The 21,698-nt window shown below is 40.3% G+C and overlaps 2 protein-coding genes across 7 annotated transcripts in view; both read right to left on the reverse strand.

Annotated features, from left to right (window-relative positions):
* STRN (striatin) overlaps window positions 1-6,595 on the reverse strand; it is a 53,173-nt gene extending 46,578 nt beyond the window's left edge. For all 4 annotated transcript variants that reach the window (XM_070734117.1, XM_070734116.1, XM_070734114.1 and 1 more), the window contains exon 1: window positions 6,218-6,595. In XM_070734117.1, coding sequence (XP_070590218.1) covers window positions 6,218-6,508 — 291 coding nt within the window. In that variant the 5' untranslated portion in view covers window positions 6,509-6,595. The remainder of the gene's footprint in view (window positions 1-6,217) is intronic.
* An 8,874-nt stretch (window positions 6,596-15,469) lies between these two features.
* The window catches only part of HEATR5B (HEAT repeat containing 5B), a 63,933-nt gene continuing 57,704 nt past the window's right edge, over window positions 15,470-21,698 (reverse strand). For all 3 annotated transcript variants that reach the window (XM_070734128.1, XM_070734127.1, XM_070734130.1), the window contains 4 exons: window positions 20,618-20,842; window positions 19,821-19,972; window positions 18,270-18,483; window positions 15,470-16,014 (listed from right to left, as the gene is read on the reverse strand). In XM_070734128.1, coding sequence (XP_070590229.1) covers window positions 15,710-16,014; window positions 18,270-18,483; window positions 19,821-19,972; window positions 20,618-20,842 — 896 coding nt within the window. In that variant the 3' untranslated portion in view covers window positions 15,470-15,709. The remainder of the gene's footprint in view (window positions 16,015-18,269; window positions 18,484-19,820; window positions 19,973-20,617; window positions 20,843-21,698) is intronic.

Below are 21,698 nucleotides of genomic sequence, written 5' to 3' on the forward strand. Positions count from 1 at the left end.
AGAATGAACGGCGTGGAAAAGGCGTTCCTTGCCGTTTGTTCTCGCCGCTTTCGAGCTGAATCCGGGAGCGAATTCGCTCCTGGATTCAGCTCGAAATCGGCGAGAATGAACGGCGTGGAAAAGGCGTTCCTTGCCGTTCGTTCTCGCCGCTTTCGAGCTGAATCCGGGAGCGAATTCGCTCCTGGATTCAGCTCGAAATCGGCGAGAATGAACGGCGTGGAAAAGGCGTTCCTTGCCGTTCGTTCTCGCCGCTTTCGAGCTGAATCCGGGAGCGAATTCGCTCCCGGATTCAGCTCGAAATCGGCGAGAATGAACGGCGTGGAAAAGGCGTTCCTTGCCGTTCGTTCTCGCCGCTTTCGAGCTGAATCCGGGAGCAAATTCGCTCCTGGATTCAGCTCGAAAGCGGCGAGAATGAACGGCGTGGAAAAGGCGTTCCTTGCCGTTCGTTCTCGCCGCTTTCGAGCTGAATCCAGGAGCGAATTCGCTCCCGGATTCAGCTCGAAAGCGGCGAGAATGAACGGCGTGGAAAAGGCGTTCCTTGCCGTTCGTTCTCGCCGCTTTCGAGCTGAATCCGGGAGCGAATTCGCTCCCGGATTCAGCTCGAAAGCGGCGAGAGCCAGCGCCCCCCGGACCCCCAACCCGGGTTTGGGGGGCTGCTAGGAAGCCCTCCATGCCGGCGGCAAACAGCCGCGCCGCCCCCAATCTTCGGCTCCTCGCTAGCGCTGTGGGAATAAAAACACAATCTGCACATGCGCAGAAGGTGTTTTTACTTCCGCATCGCTACTTCGCGAAAACCCGCTCGTTGCGGGGGCTCCTGGAACGGAACCCTCGCAACGAGCGGGGGATCACTGTATTCCAAATGTGGTCTCACCAGCATTCTATATAGTGGGATCATAATCTCCCTCTTCCTGCTTGTTATACCTCTAGCTATGCAGCCAAGCATCCTACTTGCTTTCCCTACCGCCTGACTGCACTGTTCACCCATTTTGAGACTGTCAGAAATCACTACCCCTAAATCCTTTTCTTTTGAAGTATTTGCCAACACTGAACTGCCAATACAATACTCAGATTGAGGATTCCTTTTCCCCAAGTGCATTATTTTACATTTGGAAACATTAAACTGCAGTTTCCATTGCTTAGACCATTTATCTAGTAAAGCTAAATCATTTACCATATTACAGACGCCTCCAGGAATATCAACCCTATTGCACACTTTAGAGTCATCGGCAAATAGGCAAACCTTCCCTACCAAACCTTCCCCTATGTCACTCACAAATATATTAAAAAGAATAGGACCCAGAACAGATCCTTGTGGCACACCGCTTGTAACCTGACTCTGCTCAGAATACTCGCCATTAACAATAAATCTCTGATGTCTACGCTTCAGCCAGCTGCAAATCCATTGAACTATCCAGGGATTAAGTCCAATCTTCACTAATTTATCTATCAGCTCTTTATGTGGAACCGTATCAAAGGCTTTGCTGAAGTCCAGGTAGGCAATATCCACGGCACCACCTTCATCCAACACCTTTGTGACATAGTCAAAGAAATCAATGAGATTAGTCTGACATGATTTGCCTTCAGTAAAGCCATGCTGATTTGGGTCTAATAAGTTATTGTTTTTTAGGTGCTGATTTATCCTCTTTTTGAGTAGAGTCTCCATCATTTTAACTACAACTGATGTCAAGCTAACTGGCCTGTAGTTACCAGCTTCTTCTCTACTGCCCTTCTTGTGAATAGGCACAACATTGGCCATTCTCCAATCCTCAGGAACTTCTCCTGTTAACAAGGATTGGTTAAACAAATCAGTCAGGGGGGTAGCAATGACAGATCTGAGTTCTTTAAGAACTCTGGGGTGGATGCCATCTGGACCCATTGCCTTATTTATCTTTAATTGTTCAAGTTCTTCTAAGACATCGGCTTCTAAGATCACTGGAGCTGAATCCGTACAGCTGGAAGCAATGCTATATCCCTTTAAATATACTCTTAAATATAATCACAATTAGTGGAATTGGAAAGGCCAATCTCAATTATGGTGCTTCACTAGAAAAATACAGTGATACCTTGTCTTACAAACTTAATTGGTTCTGGGATGAGGTTCTTAAGGTGAAAAGTTTGTAAGACGAAACAATGTTTCCCATAGGAATCAATGGAAAAGCGATTAATGCATGCAAGCCCAAAATTCACCCCTTTTGCCAGCCGAAGCCCCCATTTTTGCGCTGCTGGGATTCCCCTGAGGCTCCCCTCCATGGGAAACCCCATCTCCGGACTTCTGTGTTTTTGTGATGTTGCAGGGGAATCCCAGCAGGGGAATCCCAGCATCGAAAAAACGAGCACTTCGCTGGCAACGGAAGTCCGGGGGTGGGGTTTCCCAGTGAAGGGAGCATCAGTGAAATAACAGCATCATAAAAGCACCAAAGTCCTCGAAACCCCACCTCCGGACCTCTGTGTTTTTGCGATGCTGCAATTTCATTGAGGCTCCCCTCGCTGGGAAACCCCACCTACGGACTTCCGTGTTTTTATGATACTGCAGGGGAATCCCAGCAGGGGATTCCCCAGCAGCGCAAAAATGGGTGGTTTGCTGGCAACAGAAGTCCGGAGGCGGGGCATCCCAGCAGCGGCGGTGGGTTTGTAAGGTGAAAATAGTTTGTAAGAAGAGGCAAAAAAAATCTTAAACCCCGGGTTTGTATCTCGAAAAGTTTGTATGACGAGGCGTTTGTAAGATGAGGTATCACTGTATTTTCCTGACACTGTTTTTCTGATGTTACATTTTTTCCCAGTTACAATTAATTTTTTAGACTTACTTTAAGCCATACTTCAACAATATTTAAAGCATTATTTGGTATTATGTTTATTATTCATAGGTTATCCTTGAAATGTTTATTTGAGGAGTGGTGTATAATTCCTTACCCAAGTTAGTCTCTGCTCTCTTGAATAAATAATGATTGCTTGATTCAACATAGGAATACCCTAAAGAGGAATACATTTTGCTCTGCAAATGAGCTTCTGTGACACAAATTGGACTAACATTAATTCTCCAAGAACTGAAAAAGATCAATGATTAAGAATCTGGGATAGGATCCCAAGAGATGGGATTAGAGAAAAATTGCTATTTATTTGTGGCCAGACTGTTAAACCTGTTAGCATTTTCAGAAGTACTTTTATCACATTTCCCACTCCTGCAGACAATGGGACAAGTGGTTTTTTGCATTAGTACACCATCTGCCTACTTGCACAGTTTGCCTAACTCCTGAGAAATATAACCCACAGCATGCAACCAGCATTGAAGAAGTCTTTCTTTTATGTGCTGGACAGAACATATAGTCCTTGGAAACTGAAAATATCTTTAACAGGGGCCTTTTGCTAATCTTCGGGTATGGAGAAGTTTATATTAAGAATTGCCTAAGGCCCTTTAATGAAATACCTCCCATTCTTCTGGGTAGAAAATGAAATATTAAAAATGGCAGAGTGTCAAAATCTAGGCAAATGAAGATAATCAGCTGTTTAAAAAGTGTAAGGTATCCAAACTTGCAATCAGAATTTCAGAATGTGTGCATCAATATTTTTTAAAGTATACATTCTAGTGAATAATACCACTTTAATATCACCTAAGAAGAGTTATTGTTCCATGCTCAAACATTCTTGTAATATTTCCACATTAGCAAAGGGAAAAAAATCTTATCTGCTATTGGATACATACATGTAAAGGCAAGTGATGTGTGAGTGATCTATTAAATCAAATTTTGTGCTTCTAGCATATTAGCAGCTAGTTGCCTACTACATGTTCATTTAATTGTTCCTCACATCTAAAAGGCCTAAACTTTTTCAAAATTCTTGATCCTACCACAACAATTAACATTTCTAGTTTTTTTGCTTATATGGAAATTTATAGAATTTAGAATTTATATAGAAAATTATAGAAATATGGAATTAATACCAGACATTTCAGCAATTTTAATTCCAACACAATTATACTAGTATTTTTGTAAACTGCAACTTATGAGAATTGAATAAAATGCCAAGGAATATATTTTTCGCCATTATTACTTGTCTATACTATCTTGGCAAAGTCTTCTTAGAAGATCTGGCTTACTCCAAAGTAAATACACTACAACGTTCAAATTTATATTCAAAAATCAAATGGCACAGGCAATATATAACAAACCATTACAATAGACAATATTCCATTATTTAACATTATTTAAACTTCCCCAATCCCTATAATTCCAAGCCAATCTTCAGCCATAAAATAATCAACAATACAAAGTGAGAATAATAACAAAACCAGAAAAGATTGTGTTTACACCAGTAAAATACCCTTGATTTGGGAGCCTGCTGAAATAAAGTTCCATATGGCAGGAACCACTATGCCTGTCTCTTACTTTAAACTCCCCTTTCTTCCAGTTAGGGAGAAATATGGAACAGGCTCTCTTCTGATGTTATAATTGGGCAGGCTTAATTATATTAGGGAAAACATATAGGGCTTTACCTTAAAAAACCCTGCAATCAACACTGGGACATATTGAAGCTAACTTTTTTTAACTATAGATTTTTAAATATATTTCACTATTAAAGGGCATCTCTGAGTTCCTACTAGACAAAGTTAATGGAGAAATGACCATTCTTTCATGGATTCTCTCATGGAGGAAAAAGAGAGACCATCCCACAGGATTATTTTATTTCTATCCTGCTTCTATTATTTTTACAACTAATTCAGGGCAGCCAATACATTGAACACACTTTCCTCCTCTTATTTTTCCCCACAACATCAACCCTATGAAGTGGGGCAGCACTGACAGCAAATGATTGGCCCAAGGTCAGCCAATCAGCTTTCACTATTCAGGCAGGAATAGAATTCAGAGATTCAAAAGCTTTCTGGATTGGTCTGTTGACCACCAGACCAAATTGCAGGGATTCCTTTTAACACAGGGATCTCCAACTTTAGCAATTTCAAGACTTGTGGACTTCAACTCCCAGAGTTCTGGGAGTTGAAGTCCACAAGTCTTAAAGTTGTTAAAGTTGGAGATACCATCTCAACAAACTGTGTCAAGGAAAGTAGTTAAAATGGGACCAAGTTCCCTTCACCAATTTCTCAGCTAGCAACCTATCCCTGCGCATTCAACTGCGATCCAAAGTCGAGAACTACCTTGTAAGGGTATCTTGATTACAGGATTCATTTATTCTGCAACCCACTCACCCCCCCCCCAAACAAACAAACAAACAAACAAACAATGGTAGCAATCTTTTGCCATTTAACCTCCGGGCCACCGAAATGATTTAACCACACGGTTTTTTTTTGTTTTTTGTTTTTTTCAGAAAGGGGGGCAAACACGGCGCACGCTGGATTGCAGGCGAACTACAACCTCGGAGGCAACATCTGGGTGCCCGTATTCAACTTTCGCAGCTAATGTTCATCCACCGCAGGAACCGGACCGGGCGTGTGCATGTGCACTCAATGTAAACCGCTCCGAACTGGGCTGCAGAAAGTATGACTTCAGCAACAGAGTGATCAATGCCTGGAATGCACTACCTGGCTCTGTGGTTTCTTCCTCAAAGCTCAAAAATTTTCACCTTGGATTGTCTACAGTCGACCTCTCCCCGTTTCTAAGAGATCTGTAAGGGGCGTGCATAAGCGCACAGTCGTGCCTACCGTCCCCGTCCTAGTGTCTTCTTTTATCGTTACTTTTTTTTTACTTACGTTTATACAAACTACTACTCTCCTATACATGTTTGACAAATAAAATAGATAGATAGAATACTTAGAATAGATAGAATAGATAGACAGACAGACAGATAAGTAGGTAGGTAGGTAGGAAGGAAAGAAGGAAGAAAGGAAGGAAGGAAGGAAGGAAGGAAGGAAGGAAGGAAGGAAGGAAGGAACAGGGGAAGGGTTGCAAGGTAGACGCTCCCGACAACCACCCTCCCAAGTTCCGAGGCGCGAGGGGAGAAGGCAAGGCTCACTACGAGGACCCGGGGCTTCCCCCCCCCCACTAAAAAAACCACCGCCCGAAATGTCAATCGCCGCCCCGCCGCTTCGCGTCCAGCAGTTGGGAAGACACGGCGGGGGCGGAGGAAGAACGAAGCCTCCTTGACAGGTGCGTGGGGAAGTGGGGTGGGGGGCGAAGAAGAGCACGGCAGGTGCGGAGGCGGCGGACCCGGAGCGAGCAAACCTGCCGGGAGCAGCGAGGCAAGGGAGGGTGCGGGGTGGAAAGGCTACCTGCAGTTCCGCTCGCTCGGCCTCCCACTCGGCTCTCTCGGCCTCGAAGCGGCCCCACTCGTGCTGCAGGAAATGCAGGATGCCCGGGACGCTGTATTGAGCCCGCGCTGCAGAGGCCGGAGCCGGCCCCGCCGAAGCGCTGCCGGCGGCGGCGGCGGCCGCTGCAGCCGCCGCCGCAGCCGCTTCTCCCGACTCCAACCCCGGCCCGGCCCCGCCCGGCGGTGGCGGCAAGAGCAGCGCGTTGTTGTTGTTGTTGTTGAAGAAGACGCCGGGGCCAGCCTGCTCGTCCATGGCTGGAGCCGTCGTCGCGGGCGGGAGAGACCTGGCCGCTCTCTTCCTCCCGCCGCAGCTCGCCCGAGCGGTCGCTACAGTCGCTGCCCGACGTCCGCGGTCCGCCGGCGCCGCTCCCCCCCACCCCGTCCGCCGAGCTCACTGGAAGCAGTAACAAACTGGGCGCGTCCCGCTCCGCCGTCAGCGGCCTGACAGCCACCCCCGCCGGCGGCTACCGGGCCTCGCTGGAGTCAATTCCAAAAACAAAAGCGTTCAAGCGCTTTGAGGACCTGAGGCATCTTGGGAAATGCAGTTCCCCTATCGGAAAGAACGGAGCAGCTGCGAATTTCTAATAACATCATCAATCAAAAAAAAAAAATCATAATTTGATGCTCGCAGGTTACGAAAATATCAAGCTTGATTTGAAGACTGTTTTTTTAAAGTTAGATAAAGAAATTATGCTGTGAAAGTGACTAGAATTTAGGACCTTTGAGTTTATGGCTGAGACGATTTATTTTATTTATTTATTTTATTGGTTGCAGGGGTAGACAAAGTTGGCTCTTCTATGACTTGTGGACTTCAACTCCCAGAATTTATTATTTATTTATTTATTTATTTATTTATTTATTTATTTATTTATTTATTTATTTATTTATTTATTTATTTATTTATTTATTTATTTATTTTGTTCAATACACAATGACAGTTTTAGTGGGTATTTATATCTATATACACATAGTAAAAATACATAATGAAGGTTATAGAGGAGATACTCATAGTAAAATATATCTAAGAAAGAATAGGAAAGAAGATATAGTAATAGAACATATCAATGAAAGAATAGAAGAAGAGATATAGGAATAGAAGAAAGGTATAGGAGATATAGGAGAGCAATAGGACATGGGACGGAAGGCACTCTGGTGCACTTGTACTCGCCCCTTACTGACCTCTTAGGAATCTGGATAGGTCAACTGTAGATAATCTAAGGGTAAAGTGTTGGGGGTTTGGGGTTGACACTATGGAGTCCGGTAATGAGTTCCACGCTTCGACAACTCGGTTACTGAAGTCATATTTTTTGCAGTCAAGTTTGGAGCAGTTAATATTAAGTTTAAATCTGTTGTGTGCTCTTGTGTTGTTGTGGTTGAAGCTGAAGTAGTCGCCGACAGGCAGGACGTTGCAGCATATGATCTTGTGGGCAATAACTTAGATCTTGTTTAAGGCGTCTTAGTTCTAAGCTTTCTAGGCCCAGGATTGAAAGTCTAGTCTCATAGGGTATTCTATTTCGAGTGGAGGAGTGAAGGGCTCTTCTGGTGAAGTATCATTGGACATTTTCAAGGGTGTTAATGTCTGAAATGCGATATGGGTTCCAAACAGATGGATTCGAGGATGGGTCTGGCAAAAGTTTTGTAAGCTCTGGTAAGTAGTGTGAGATTGGCAGAGCAGAAGCTTCGTAGGATTAGGTTTACAACTCTTGAAGCCTTCTTGGCTATGTGGTTGCGGTGCGCTTTGGCACTTATATCTTTTGTTATTAGTATACTGAGGTCTTTAACCGAGTGGGGATTATCTGTGATAATTTAATTATTCAGTTTGTATTTGGAGTTCAGATTCTTCTTCCCAATGTGTAGGACAGAGCATTTGCTAGTTGAGATTTGGAGTTGCCATGTGTTAGACCACTCAGAAACAGAGTTCAGGTCTTTTTGGAGAGTAGTTGTGTTATCGGTGGTATTGAAGAGTTTTACATTGTCGGCTAGAAAAATAAATTAAACAATAAGACTGGGGTCGGAAGGCACACTGGTGCACTTATGCCTGCCCCTTACTGACCTCTTAGGAATCTGGAGAGGTCAACATTGGACAGTTTAAGGGAAAATGTTGGGGCTTAGGAGATGACACTACAATGTCTGGTAGTGAGTTCCATGCATCAACCACTCAATTATTAAAGTTGTACTTCCTGCAGTTGAGTTTGAAGCGGTTTACATTAAGTTTGAATCTGTTGTTTGCTCTGTGTTATCTGTGTTGTTGTGGTTGAAGCTGAAGTAGTCGTTGACAGGAAGGACGTAGTAGCATATGATTTTAGGGTATTTTATTGATATAATGATAAACAGTTCAATGATGGTCTTGACAAAATGTGCCTCTAATATTTTTAAAGGGCCAAAAGTATATTTCAATAAGAAATGGAATTGACAACAAAGAATTATAATCCCTTTATAGAAAAATGTCACTGCTTCTCCGAAAGGTATAATGAAACTAGAGAAAAGTTCAGAGAAGGAAAATTGAAAGGATCAAAGGGCTGGAGTAATGTTGCCAAAACACACTTCGTGCAACAGAAACAGACATTATCCTTAGAAATCATGAGACAAACAACACTGGACTTACTGGCTATACAACTATTTCTAGATTGCTTCTTTTGGTGATCAGTTAATCATTGATCTCAGATTATGGCTATTGAAAACTTCCCAACTTCTTCAGGACATAACAATGGCTCTCCCCTTAAATCTGGGTTGTAGAAAGCCTTGTAATTACTGGGAATTTCTACTTATCTTTCATTGGCACATTGCCCAGAAAGGGAGGAAAAAATGTAGTGACAACCATATTTGCATTGCTATCAATTGGCTTGACCTGTTGCTATCTGAAGTATTTGATTATAACAATGTATGTTTTTATTGGCTTCTCTCTCTTCAAGCAAATTAAGGTATCAACTGGGGCTATTTGCACCATACAATTTCAGTGTTTATGGTTTCTCAAGCTTCTCATTTGTTGCAAGGGAAACAAGGGAGACTTGATAGCTGTGTTTCAATATTGGAGGGGCTGCTAGAAACAGGGAGGGGTCAGGTTATTTTCCAAAGCACCTGAATGCCTGACAAGGAATAATGGATGGAAATTGATCAAGGAGAGATTAAATTTAGAAATAAGGAGGAACTTTCTGACAGTGAGAACAATCAACCAATAGAACAGCTTGTCTTCAGAAGTTGTGGGAGCAGAGGTGTGTTCAGACCAGTTTGCCCGAATTGGTAACAACACATTGATGATGTCATGATGACATCACGGAACCAGTTTGGTTGGTGCTGATCCATGGACACCGCCATTTATTTTTTATTTATTTTTTTTATTTTGGAGGGTTTTCTTTTCTCCTGATCCTGCACAGAAGCCAAATTTTCAGCATTGTGCATGCATCGACACCTTGTTTTTGACTTTTAACAAAAATTGGCACTGTGCATGTGCGCAAGATATGAGATATGGTCGAAGGAGGAAACAAACCAACAGCAAGGTAAGCTAGAACCCACCTTTGCGTGGGAGCTTCAGCACTTGAGGCTTTCAAGAAGGGATTGGACTGCCATTTGTCAGAAATGGTGTAGGGCAGTGATGGCGAACCTTTTTTTCCTTGGGTGCCAAAAGAGCGTGGGCATGTGCTATCGCACCTGCGTGATTGCCCACACCCATACTTCAATGCCTGGGGAGGGTGAAAACAGCTTCCCCCACCCCCCCGGAGGCCCTCTAGAGTCTGCAAACTGCCTATTTCCCAACTTCTGGTGGCCCCAGTAGGGCGTCCTCTTCGATCCACAGCTAACATTACAGCACCATCTTTCAGCTGTGGCGAGGAGAGCGTTTGCCCAGGTTCGCTTGGTGCACCAGTTGCAGCCCTATTTGGACAGTGAGTCACTGCTAAGTCACTCATGCCCCCATCACCTCGAGGTTCGACTACTGTAACGCTCTCTACATGGGGCTATCTTTGAAAAGTGTTCAGAAACTTCAGATCATGCAGAATGCAGCCATGAGAGCAATCATGGGATTTCACAGATATGTCCATGTCTCGTCAACACTCCATGGCTTGCACGGGCTGCCGATCAATTTCCGGTCACAATTCAAAGTGTTGGTTATGACCTATAAAGCCCTACATGGCATCGGACCAGAATATCTCCGGGACCACCTTCTACTGCACGAATCCCAGCAACCGATTAGGTCCCACAGAGTTGGCCTTCTCCAGGTCCCGTCGACTAAACAATGTCATTTGGCGGGACCCAGGGGAAGAGCCTTCTCTGTGGGAGGGTGGGGGTCGGCCCTCTGGAATCAACTCCCCCCAGAGATTAGGACTGCCCCCACCCTCCTTGCCTTTCGAAAGCTCCTAAAAACCCACCTATGTCGCCAGGCATAAGGAAACTGATAAACCCCTTCGCTACTATGGTTTTTTATGTATTAGGTTGTGTGATTGTTTTTTATAAGAAGGCTTTTAAATTGCTTTTAACATTAGATTTGTACATTGTGTTTTGCTGTTGTGAGCCGCTCTGAGTCCTCGGAGAGGGGCGACATACAAATCTAATAAATTGTTGTTGTTGTTGTTGTTGTTGTGTTTTACCTTCTCCAAGTTCCAAAGGCTTCCCTGGAGCCAGGGGAGGGTAACAACACCTTCCCCCATCGCTCCAGAGGCTCTCTGAAAGCCAGAAATGCCCTCTGTGTGAGCCAACACACACATGCACATTGAAGCTGAGCTAGGGCAACAGCTCACATGCCAGCAGATATGGCTCTGTGTGCCACTTGTGGCACTCATGCCATAGGTTCGCCATCACTTGTGTAGGGTCTCCTGCTTGAAGGGTTGGACTAGATGACCTACATGGTCTCTTCCAATTCTGTTAACCTAAGTTGCATAACTGATCCTAGTAGGATTTGGCTAAGGCTATATTAATGGGTAGTTGATGCTCAAAGGCAGAACAGTGCCAGAATTGTTGTGGGGCATTTGGTGTAGCTTTTTGTTTTCTATCGTCCTTCTATCTTAGAAACTAGTCTTGATATTTACTGTTCCTTCCCTGTGGCAATTTAGATCAGCCCTGTAGTATTCTATTTGTAATTGCCCACTGCTATGAAAGTACACCCAATGTTTTATAATAGTTTTTATGAGGGAGGGGCCTCACTGTCTTTTGTTTTCTGCAGCTTCTGCCATTTAAAATTTCCACATGAGCCAATAGCCTACTGAACTACCCAGACTTTGACCACCGGGCACTCTGTTCTCTTTCACACCTGCCTTGTAAATTGCTATTTTAGACTTACTTTGAATAAAGTGGATTATATTCCAGCCTTTTTGGGTTGTTCCAGTTTTCAAGATGAAGAATTCAACTCTATGTAGAGCAATACTCTTCTATTTTTATTGTAAAGCTATCGTTAAAAAGTCTGAATACTCTTCTTCCCCTTACCTTTATGAGAACTAGGAAGGAGTTTGTCTGAGATGTTTAGTAAGGTAACTTACTAAAAACCTTTTATTTCACAATTCACTTTGTAGTAGCTTTTCCTCCTGTTCCTCAAAACCTTTCTGCCTTCACTCTGTAATTTCTACTTGTCAGGTTACTCTGAGAATAGGCCTAGTCCATCTTTGGCAATATTTTAATTTCTGCCAATTCATTCCTTGAGGATGGGGAGAGTTAGTCTAAAGGAGGAAGATAGTGTGATAAGACCTACCAGACTTCAAGAACATAGAAGGGCAACAAGACAATTAAGGACTGTGGGGAGTGTGCCAGAAAGAAACTCAAAGAATTCCACCTTAATTAATTACTAAATGTGAGTTGTGTATGAATAGGCTTTGATAGGCTTTAAAACTCCTGTTACATTTCTCTACTAACCATAAAGGTCTTTCCATAAGTCCAAGTGATCCTTGTTTCCTAATTTTGTCAGCCTCACAGGGCTTGACATAAAATTCTATATACAGGTATATATATATATATATATATAGAGAGAGAGAGAGAGAGAGAGAATGAGTGCAATTATGAACATAGCTAGTTAGAAGCCAATGTGGCTACTCCCTATCCTGCACTCTAACAGGTGGGCATATTTGTTAGGCTACATAAACCCAGTTTTCTAAAAATGATTAAGTGGCTTCACTGCATTCTTGAAAATAATGTCATAGCATCCATAAAGGCTTTGCAGCATAAACATCCTACTTATTCTAGTTAGAAGAATCTAAAAAAAAACAAATGAGGCATAGAGATTGGCAGACAGCAAAGAAGCTAACCACAATAATTACTTTGCTTACTGCAATTCCGATTAGTGAAAAAAGGTAAATGAAGAAAATGTGTCCAATTAAAAAAAAACCTCACAGGATTCCCATTTTTAACCACTCTTGCTTTACATGAAATTTGAAAAATGATAATGCCTATACAGTATTATATCTTTTCTATGATGCTTCCCCCAATTTATTCCCTTCAGGCATTTTGACTCCCAAATTCAGCAAAAATATGAAAATAAAACTGATCATATTTATTGCAAAATGTTTTAGCTTTTACAGCTTATAAAGAAGCTGTAAACTGAAGCTTTATAAGCTTATAAATTGAAGCATTTATGGGTTCTTCTCATTGTTCTCCATGCCTTAGCCCCCCTTTCTGAGTTTTTTCTTCCAGGAACACTTCATATTAGAGTTCGGTAAAGAAAAAGAAGCCAAAATAAATAAAATCCCCATCTCTTTTGTTTTACAATTGGGTCATTCCAGCTTCATATACTGTCATGAATTTGGATTCTAAAACTAATTGAATGCCAATACAGAGTTTGCATTCTGAAGCTCAATCAGGGTAACCTCAACTAACATTTTGTATCAATAAAGAGATACTTTAAGGTTTTACAATTGCAAGAATTAATTATACAATGCTTGCAGGAAAGGAAAATAAAGGTTTTGGAATGCCTTTCACAGCCCTTAGATTTTGAATATAATAGAAAATCTGGGGACCTAAGAAAGAAGAAAAGTAGGGAAAAAATAGCAACACAAGACTAGAAATATGTGATTAACTACACACACAAAAAATGGTAACTATTATTTCTCCCAAAGGAGACATTACAAAATAGGGACAGAAAGAGCAGGCAGTTGTTTGAACCTATTACATTCATTGTCTTCTTATTTTGAAAATATAAATAGCAGCACTTGAATGTTAAGCATGCATTCAACTTTACAGAAAGAATTGTTTCAGTTTCTTCTGAAACTTACAGTTTGATCAAGAGGGTCTAAAATTGGCATACAGTTGAAGTAGGTAATTTATTGTAATAAATAAAAACTTGAATGAATAATTACAGTGTTCCATTTATTACAACTTACATTCCTTGAAATGTAATAAGTAGTTATCAGTATTAATTTCTAGCGGTTGAAAAAAATCATAAATATATACTTATTCCACTGCTCCCTTTTAGAATAAGCAAAGTTATATAAGCACCAAAAAATTAAATATTAAATAAAAAAACATAAGATATAAGATAATAGGAGAAATGGCATTTTTTTTCATTAAGCCATTGTTTTCTTTTACAGACAAAATCAATTTTGTTGTTTTGCAATGTATGTTTTCTGTTGCAATTTGAATCTTACAATGAGTGGAAAGGAATTAGAGTGGGATATTCATATATGTCATGAAAATGGATTTAAGGAACTTAATGATAATAAAAGAATGTGATCAAAAAGTATTAGATCAGCAGACCTAGATCTATTACAATCCCTGTTATGAACTACTCTCTTATTCTAGGAGTAGACATATAATATATATTCATTTGCTGGTGCATATATGCCATTCCAATTCAGCAACCTGTGAAATGAACTGTACCTATATTTTAGGGGGAGAATGGCTAATGTTAAACATAATTCTAGACCTACATTATTCCCCTCTTCCATTATCTTTAGACATGTTGGCCTATACTTCATAGCAAGTCTAACCAACATCCTGTTTTATCTCACCTTGTTAGCCTTTCCATTATAGGTCACAAAACATTTTAATGAGTTCAGCTTTGAGTTGACTTTTGCCATAAAAATAAAATAAAATCCTGGTCAGCCAGGTTTTCTCATGAAAATCATTCTGAGAACACAAACACCATTTTGCCAACAGATAGCAATCTGTGAGAAGAGAACAATCCTGCCCTTCAGAAAAACATATAACTTAGAGGCCTGACCTCACATAGCAGAGCCTCACAAACCAGACTGTTCTTAACCCCTGCATGAAAAGTCTGTTAAGGAACAAATTAAATTACAGAATGCTCAGACTATGAGCACTAAGTTGATAAAGGCTGAATATGTACATTCTTTAACTTAAAGACCATGCTTTAATATCAGAGTAAAATGAATCATCAGATCGTGCTCCCCAATGAAGGCATTGATATTTGCGGAATTATTTTTAGACTTAGAAATATGTTTCACAGTTCAAGTGCATCTACAAAATACGTAGAGTTAGATATGTTCTTTCTGATTCAGTGCAGACTATTTTGTTTATGTCTATACGTTGCAAAGAAATATTCATAAGTATCTATTGGTTTATTATAAAGGAGTACCCACTCCATACTTTATGAAGAAGATACAGCAATTCAAAAAGAAATTGAATGGCATTCTGTTATAACAGAATTTTTTTACCGAAGGGCGGGAGGGCGAATGAGAAGGATTTAGCCATAATTTGACGGCACTGCCCTACAAATTAATTCTAACTCTGAGAGAAAATGTTTGTACACTAGGAGAACTGGATTGGTTCCTCTTCTCCAAATGTAAGCAATGGTTTAGTAAATGATCCTGTACTTTGGAGAGCTTTAACTTTAATAACTAGATGCACTAAGGGAATACTTCCAGGTGCTTCATTTATAGCTAGATAAAGAGCTAGTAGAAGCTACTGGAGAACCACATGCAAGACTCTATGTTTTGCCATTTTTAAATTCCAGTTCAAATTGCTTTCATTGAAACAACCTATCTACTGCAATGTGATCACAGCTATTGCTCCATTTTAAAATGTTGTCTAGAGCAGTGTTTCCCAACCTTGGCAACTTGAAGATATTTGGACTTCAACTCCCAGAATTCCCCAGCCAGCATTTGCTGGCTGGGGAATTCTGGGAATTGAAGTCCAAATATCTTGGGAAACACTGGTCTAGAGAAGCAGTGTTGTTCACAAGATTCCGCAGATAGTACCTATGGAAAATATACACCCAACTTTCAGAATTATCAAGAACATTCTAAAAAGAAAGACAAAAACTACATAAAACACATTGTTAAAGGAGATAGTTTAACACAACCTCAGATGGTCAACTTACTCCATTTCATAAAAATCTATATACATCCAGATATCGTCTTTCTTGCAGTGTGCAGATTTCAAATCATACTACAACAATCCCCCAGAAACCTACATTGCTCGGGTGAAGCCTGTGGCCAAACAATGAAAAGTAGAGAATGAGATACAGCAGCACAGAAGGTATTTCTTGATGAGTGTTTTATGATTGTTCCAACAAGAATCAGAAAAAGCTAGTTTTAAGTTTAATTGTTGGCGTGGAATGTACTGTGGGTGGTGGTTGCCTGGCAGCTGCCTTTGCTTTGCTTGCCTGACTTGCTCGTACTGCAGTTTCCAGCCGTGCTTTCAGTTCAGGAGCTGCTCCCATTACTGTCTTAAATGCAAGAGGATAAAGGGGTCCAATGCGGGTGAGATCCTGCAGAGCAAATTCATGAAGTTCTTTTGATACCAGGGATGCAGAAGAGAATGCATTTTCATTCAGTAAATAAGATATGAGTGTAGGGACAAGAAGAGCAAGCAATTGGACTCCTGAGGGGGAAAAAAAAGAAACCTGTTAAAATAATTAAAATTCAAGAGTGACAAAGTAAGATATCTTCAGTTATGTGTACAGAAAATAACCCACCTACCCCCAAGAAAAAAAAATGGCAATGTTCTGTCAGGCTCTCTGGTAGAATCCTCCCAAAAATTCACAGGCACAAATTTCAAACACACACAAACATTTGAAAATTCAAAACAATGTTCTTTATAATGAAAATTCACTTAAACTAAGCCCTCTTTTGGTATAGCAAAGAGCACTTGTCTCCAAACAACCTGGTAATTTATACAAGTCCCTTATCAGTTCTGTGATACTTAGCTTGCAGCTGTGAGGCAATTCACAGTCCTTCTTTCACAAAGTGAAACACACTTTGCTCTGGTTTAGTTTCAAAGCGGGGAAAAATCAGCACACAAAAAGTCAAAGTCAGTAAAGCAGTCACAAAACACAAGGATCAGATAATCCTCCACAATGGCCAAACCCACAGGCTGCTATTTATAGCAGCCTCACTAATTACCACAGCCCCACCCAACCACAGGTGGCCTCATTTTCTTTGATAATAATCTCTCAGTTGTTGTTGCCTATGCATCGCTCTCTGCATGCGTGGCTGTATCATTAACTCTTGTTCTGAATCCAAGGAGGAGCTAGATAATTGAGCTCCTTCTGAGCTGTCTGCCACACTCTCCTCCTCCCTGTCACTCATGTCTTCTTGGTCAGAGGAGCCTTCATCAGCAGATTCCACCAGGGGCAAAACAGGCCTGCAGCATGTGGATGTCTCCCCCACATCCACAGTCCTTGGGGCAGGAGCTGGGCCAGAGCTAACCACAACAGGCAATATATTTCTTCTTGATAATATTTTAAAATGCCCAGTGATAGAGGATAGAAGTACTATTTTTAGGGCCTTCACATCATTCAGCAATGTGCTCAGTTCTAGGCTAGAAAATATTTCTCTAAAGTGCTTGGTTACTATGGGGACAGTTATAGAATAAAACTACATTTAGCAATATACTGAAGAGGAGGTGACTTTTATAGATATGCTATTTAAATTTGTCACATGGATAAGAGAATTAGAATATCATAACCTCATCTCTCAGATTGGTTGCCACAGATGGATGCTTTCTCAAGAATGTGGAGAGGCTCTGTCTATGCATGTTGCTTTATTCCTTTTAATAAAAATATGTGTACCTAATTGTCTCATGTATTTGAAGAAAAATATACCTACTTAAGTGAAAAGGGTATATCTACCCATCTAACTACATGTCCATAGCAGGGTGATAACTTGTAAACATGATACCTTTCACATAGAAACTATTTATTAGAAACCAAAATGTTTTAGGGCAGTATACTGCAAACTACAATCTTTTTGTTGGTTTTTTTTTTTGCTGATTAAACTAATAGGCATCCTTAAAATCTAAAGGACATTGTTTTTCCTCAAATAGCTCATGAAGCAGATGCTAGGCATTAGAATGATCTAGCTCCAGTTAACTTTGTTTCCCAGAATTTTAATTTTATTTATTTTATTTATTTATTTTGTCCAATACACAATACATAGAAGAGAATAGACATGAGGTAATATATATAAACAAAAATATAAAATAGAGGAAAAAATATATGAAAGGAAGCAAATATATATGATATATGAGCTAAAGGAAAGACAATTGGACAAGGGACGAAAGGCGCACTGGTGCACTTATGTACGCCCCTTACTGACCTCTTAGGAACGTGGAGAGGTCAATTGTGGAGAGTCTAAGGGAGAAATGTTGGGGGTTGGGAGTTGACACTATTGAGCCTGGTAATGAGTTCCACGCTTCGACAACTCGATTGTTAAAGTCATATTTTTTACACTCAAGTTTGCAGCGGTTAATATTAAGTTTGAATATGTTGCGTGCTCTTGTGTTGTTGCGGTTGAAGCTGAAGTAGTCATTGACAGGTAGGATGTTGCAGCATATGATCTTGTGGGCAATACGTAAATCGTGTTTTAGGTGTCACAGTTCTAAGCTTTCTAGACCCAGGATTGTTAGTCTATTTTCGTCAATTGCTCTAGATGGCTCCAGTCAGAATATTACACAATATCCTTGGAATATCATGGCCTCAAATTTAGGAAAAAGAGGTTAAATGCTGCATGTAACCAAAATGCATGATACAATGTGAAATATATTTAAACCATTGTTCCCAAGAATGCTCCCGCTTTTACTGCATGCTAATGTGTTCCAACAAGACAAGTATGGTAATTCTCAATCAAGGTACTTACTATTCTGCTCCTCACCAAGAGCAACCAGTGTTTCAAGAACTTTAATTCCCTCCTGGATTGCTAAGAGTTCTGCTTTGTTGTTTGGACGGTTTTTCTCCACACCTTTCAGTTTCTCAACCATTATCGGTGCCAGGGAATGTATATATGGGGTAGAGAGAGCACGGTTTGCGTGTTTAAATATAGAAAGTAGAAGATGGTAACATTTGGCTTGGACCTAAGCGTGATATATAAATATATCTGTGTTAGTAAGAATTTGCCATAAAATATCACATTCAGGCAATGTTAAAAGAAAAAAAGGCAAACAAAATTGTAACAATGGAGTCACATTTATTATCTAACTTGCAAACCTTTCCATTATGAAGGCCTTTTCTTTCGCTTATCTTTCTGTGGGTCAAAAATTGCATACTTCATTCATGACACATACAAGTCTAATCTCATTGGATTCAATGAAATACTTGTTTTAAAAGCCTAACTAGTCATAGTAAAAAGGATTTTTGGAGAGGTAATATAGTATTCAGCCTATAAATACAGTCTGTAAATAATATGAATATACTGTATTAAAGTATTCTATCCAATACGATCCTTTTTTAACAACAGGAATATTAATGTCTCAATGGAGACAGACATGTTTATCAGATAAGCTTGTCATTAAAAAAAAAAGTCTAATCTGTCGTCCCATATCTAATTTTATTAAATTATAAAAAAATAAAATTCAGTTTTAATTTTTAGGGTAAGTGTGTTATGTTAACGAAGCATACGCCAGAAATCTTTCTTTTTAGTTTTATTTTATCTTATTCTAAAATAAAATCATTCTAGGTCTCAATCAAACCATGCACCAGAGCTTAAAAAACAAATACGGGTTCCTTCTGGAACTAACAGGGTCCAATATTAGAATCTATTAGAACCTGTTAGTTTCAGAAGGAACCCGTATTTGTTTTTGAATACTGATCAAATCCAATAGGTCCTTTGGGAAGCAACTGCAAAGAACTCAAGGCCAACAGAGAACAATCTGACCATGATATGGTACTGATCATGATAATAATCATTTATAATAATTTATTAGATTTGTATGCCGCCCTCTCCGAGGACTCGGAGCGGCTCACAACAAATAAAACATCATATACAAATCCAATGTTAAAACAGTTTTAAAAAACCCCTATTAAAAAACAGCCATACAACCCAAACACACCAGGCAGCTAAGGATATATCAATTCCTCCATGCCTGGCAACATAAATGAGTTTTCAAAAGTTTGCGAAAGGCAAGGAGGATGGGAGCAGTCCTAATTTCCGGGGGGAGCTGATTCCAGAAGGCCGGGGCCACCACAGAGAAGGCTCTTCCCCTGGGTCCCGCCAGATGGCATTGTTTCATCGACGGGACCCGGAGAAGGCCAACTCTGTGGGACCTAATCTGGTACCGACAATAATGTGTACAGCATTGTTTCGTCAACAGGACCCGGAGAAGGCCAACTCTATGGGACCTAACATGGTACCGACAATAATGCATATATAAAAATAATATATAAATGGATAGAAGCTCAGTGATTTACTCACCCAAGGATCAGGTGAATTCAATGCTGCTTTAAATCTGTTAATGCAGCCATTTTGCAATGCTTGCACTCCAATTATTTCAGTGCTTGCAGACCAAAGGAAGAGTGTAATGGCAGTAAGCATACTTACTTCATCTAAAGTAGGCTTGGAAGCTTCTGGGGGAAGAGAAACAAAAATATGCTGAAATGTTATACCAAATAGAGTTTGGGACAGGGAAAAATAACTGCTATTTTCAAGAATGAAGATGCTGGCGAATATGCATTGTTCCTGATTTCAAAAATAACATAACCTTTTAAAGATTCTATGCTTAAAATCTATCCACATATATTTTATGTATTATGATGAATTAATAATAATAATAATCATAATTTATAAAATAACTCATAAAACAATTTTATGATTAAGTAATAATGGTATAATGGAAATGAATGTGGTCCTAAGAAGTAAGCATATATTTTGTTAATTTTGTGAAAAAGCAAGTTTGAATTATTTGAACTTTGTGAATTTTTTTAAAGTGACATTCTACAATACTTGCTGAATTTGATCCATTTGTGCAATTAATTACTCTTGCATGTACGAAAAAATGAAACACTGTAGGCATTAAGGAAGATTCTAAATTCTGTTCCATCAAAAATGTGAATACAATACTATTTGTTTTGATTTCCAGACTTTTTTCTATAAATCTAAAACATATAAACATGCGGTATAGTGAAATAATAGTACCAGATTCATTTCCTAATGCAGATCAGCTACTTTTGCTTCTTTTTACAAAAGAGCTCCACTGATAGCATGAAAATTACCTGGCTCAGAGTATTCCAAGATTGAGGCTAGGGTGCTGCGGATAAGATTTGTCCACTGTTTATGAATATTCTCATTCATAGTCATTGGAAGGGTTACTATGTTTTTCAGTCCCTGAAGTGCTGCACTGACAGGTGGTAGGACTTGATTTCCCACAGTTTTTACAGCAGTATCTTTCAACACTTGTATTATTAGAAAGAGGATAGTGGGCAATATAGTCATAGATCCTAAAACAAAAAACATAAAATCAGATACAGTGGTACCTCGAGATACGAGTTTAATTCGTTCCGGACCTGGGCTCTTAAGTCGAGCAGCTCTTATCTCGAACGACTTTTCCCCATAGGAATTAATGTAAATAATTTTAATTGGTTCCAGCCCTCAAAAAACTCACAAAGTTAGTCTAAATTATGCAGAAAGACATGTTTTTAATGAAGAAATGTACATGTACATATAAATGAATAATGAAGTTTCTTTCACTTAACTTGTAAACTTTCTTAAACTTTTAAATTTCCATATGTTCAACTTCTCTGCCACCCAATCCTGTAGGACAGAGGTCCCCAACCCTTTTTGCACCAGGGATCGGCTTTAAGCGATCAAGAGAGGAATGGGTGAATGAATGGACGGAGGGTGGGAAGGAAGGAAGGAAAGAGGGAAGGGACAGGAACAGAGGAAGGAAGCAAGGAAACTTATGAAAGGGGAGAGTAAGAGAGGAATGAGTGAAGGGAGGGAGGGAGGGAAGAAGGTGGGAAGGAGAAAGAAAAGAAGAAATAGAGGAAGGGAAGGTAAAAGAGAGAAAGAAAAAGAGCAAGAAAGAAAGCTGCAAGCACCCCCCCCCCGAGCCCCCCAGGCCGGCTGCAACCTTTTAAAACACGCGCGCCGCTTCGCAGCTGTCTCCTGAAGCCGAACGCGGAAGTTAGCGTTTGGCTTCAGGAGACAGCTCCTTGGCGCTTGTATCTCGAATTTGGGCTTGTAAGTAGAACAAAAATATCTCTCCCCTCCCAGCTCTTATCTCGAGTTGCTCTTAAGTAGAGCAGCTCTTATGTCGGGGTTCCACTGTACTTTCAGAATGCACAAGAGGCATAA

This window comes from Erythrolamprus reginae, chromosome 1 (genome assembly GCF_031021105.1).
Source record: "Erythrolamprus reginae isolate rEryReg1 chromosome 1, rEryReg1.hap1, whole genome shotgun sequence".
In the NCBI taxonomy this organism is placed as follows: domain Eukaryota; kingdom Metazoa; phylum Chordata; class Lepidosauria; order Squamata; family Dipsadidae; genus Erythrolamprus; species Erythrolamprus reginae.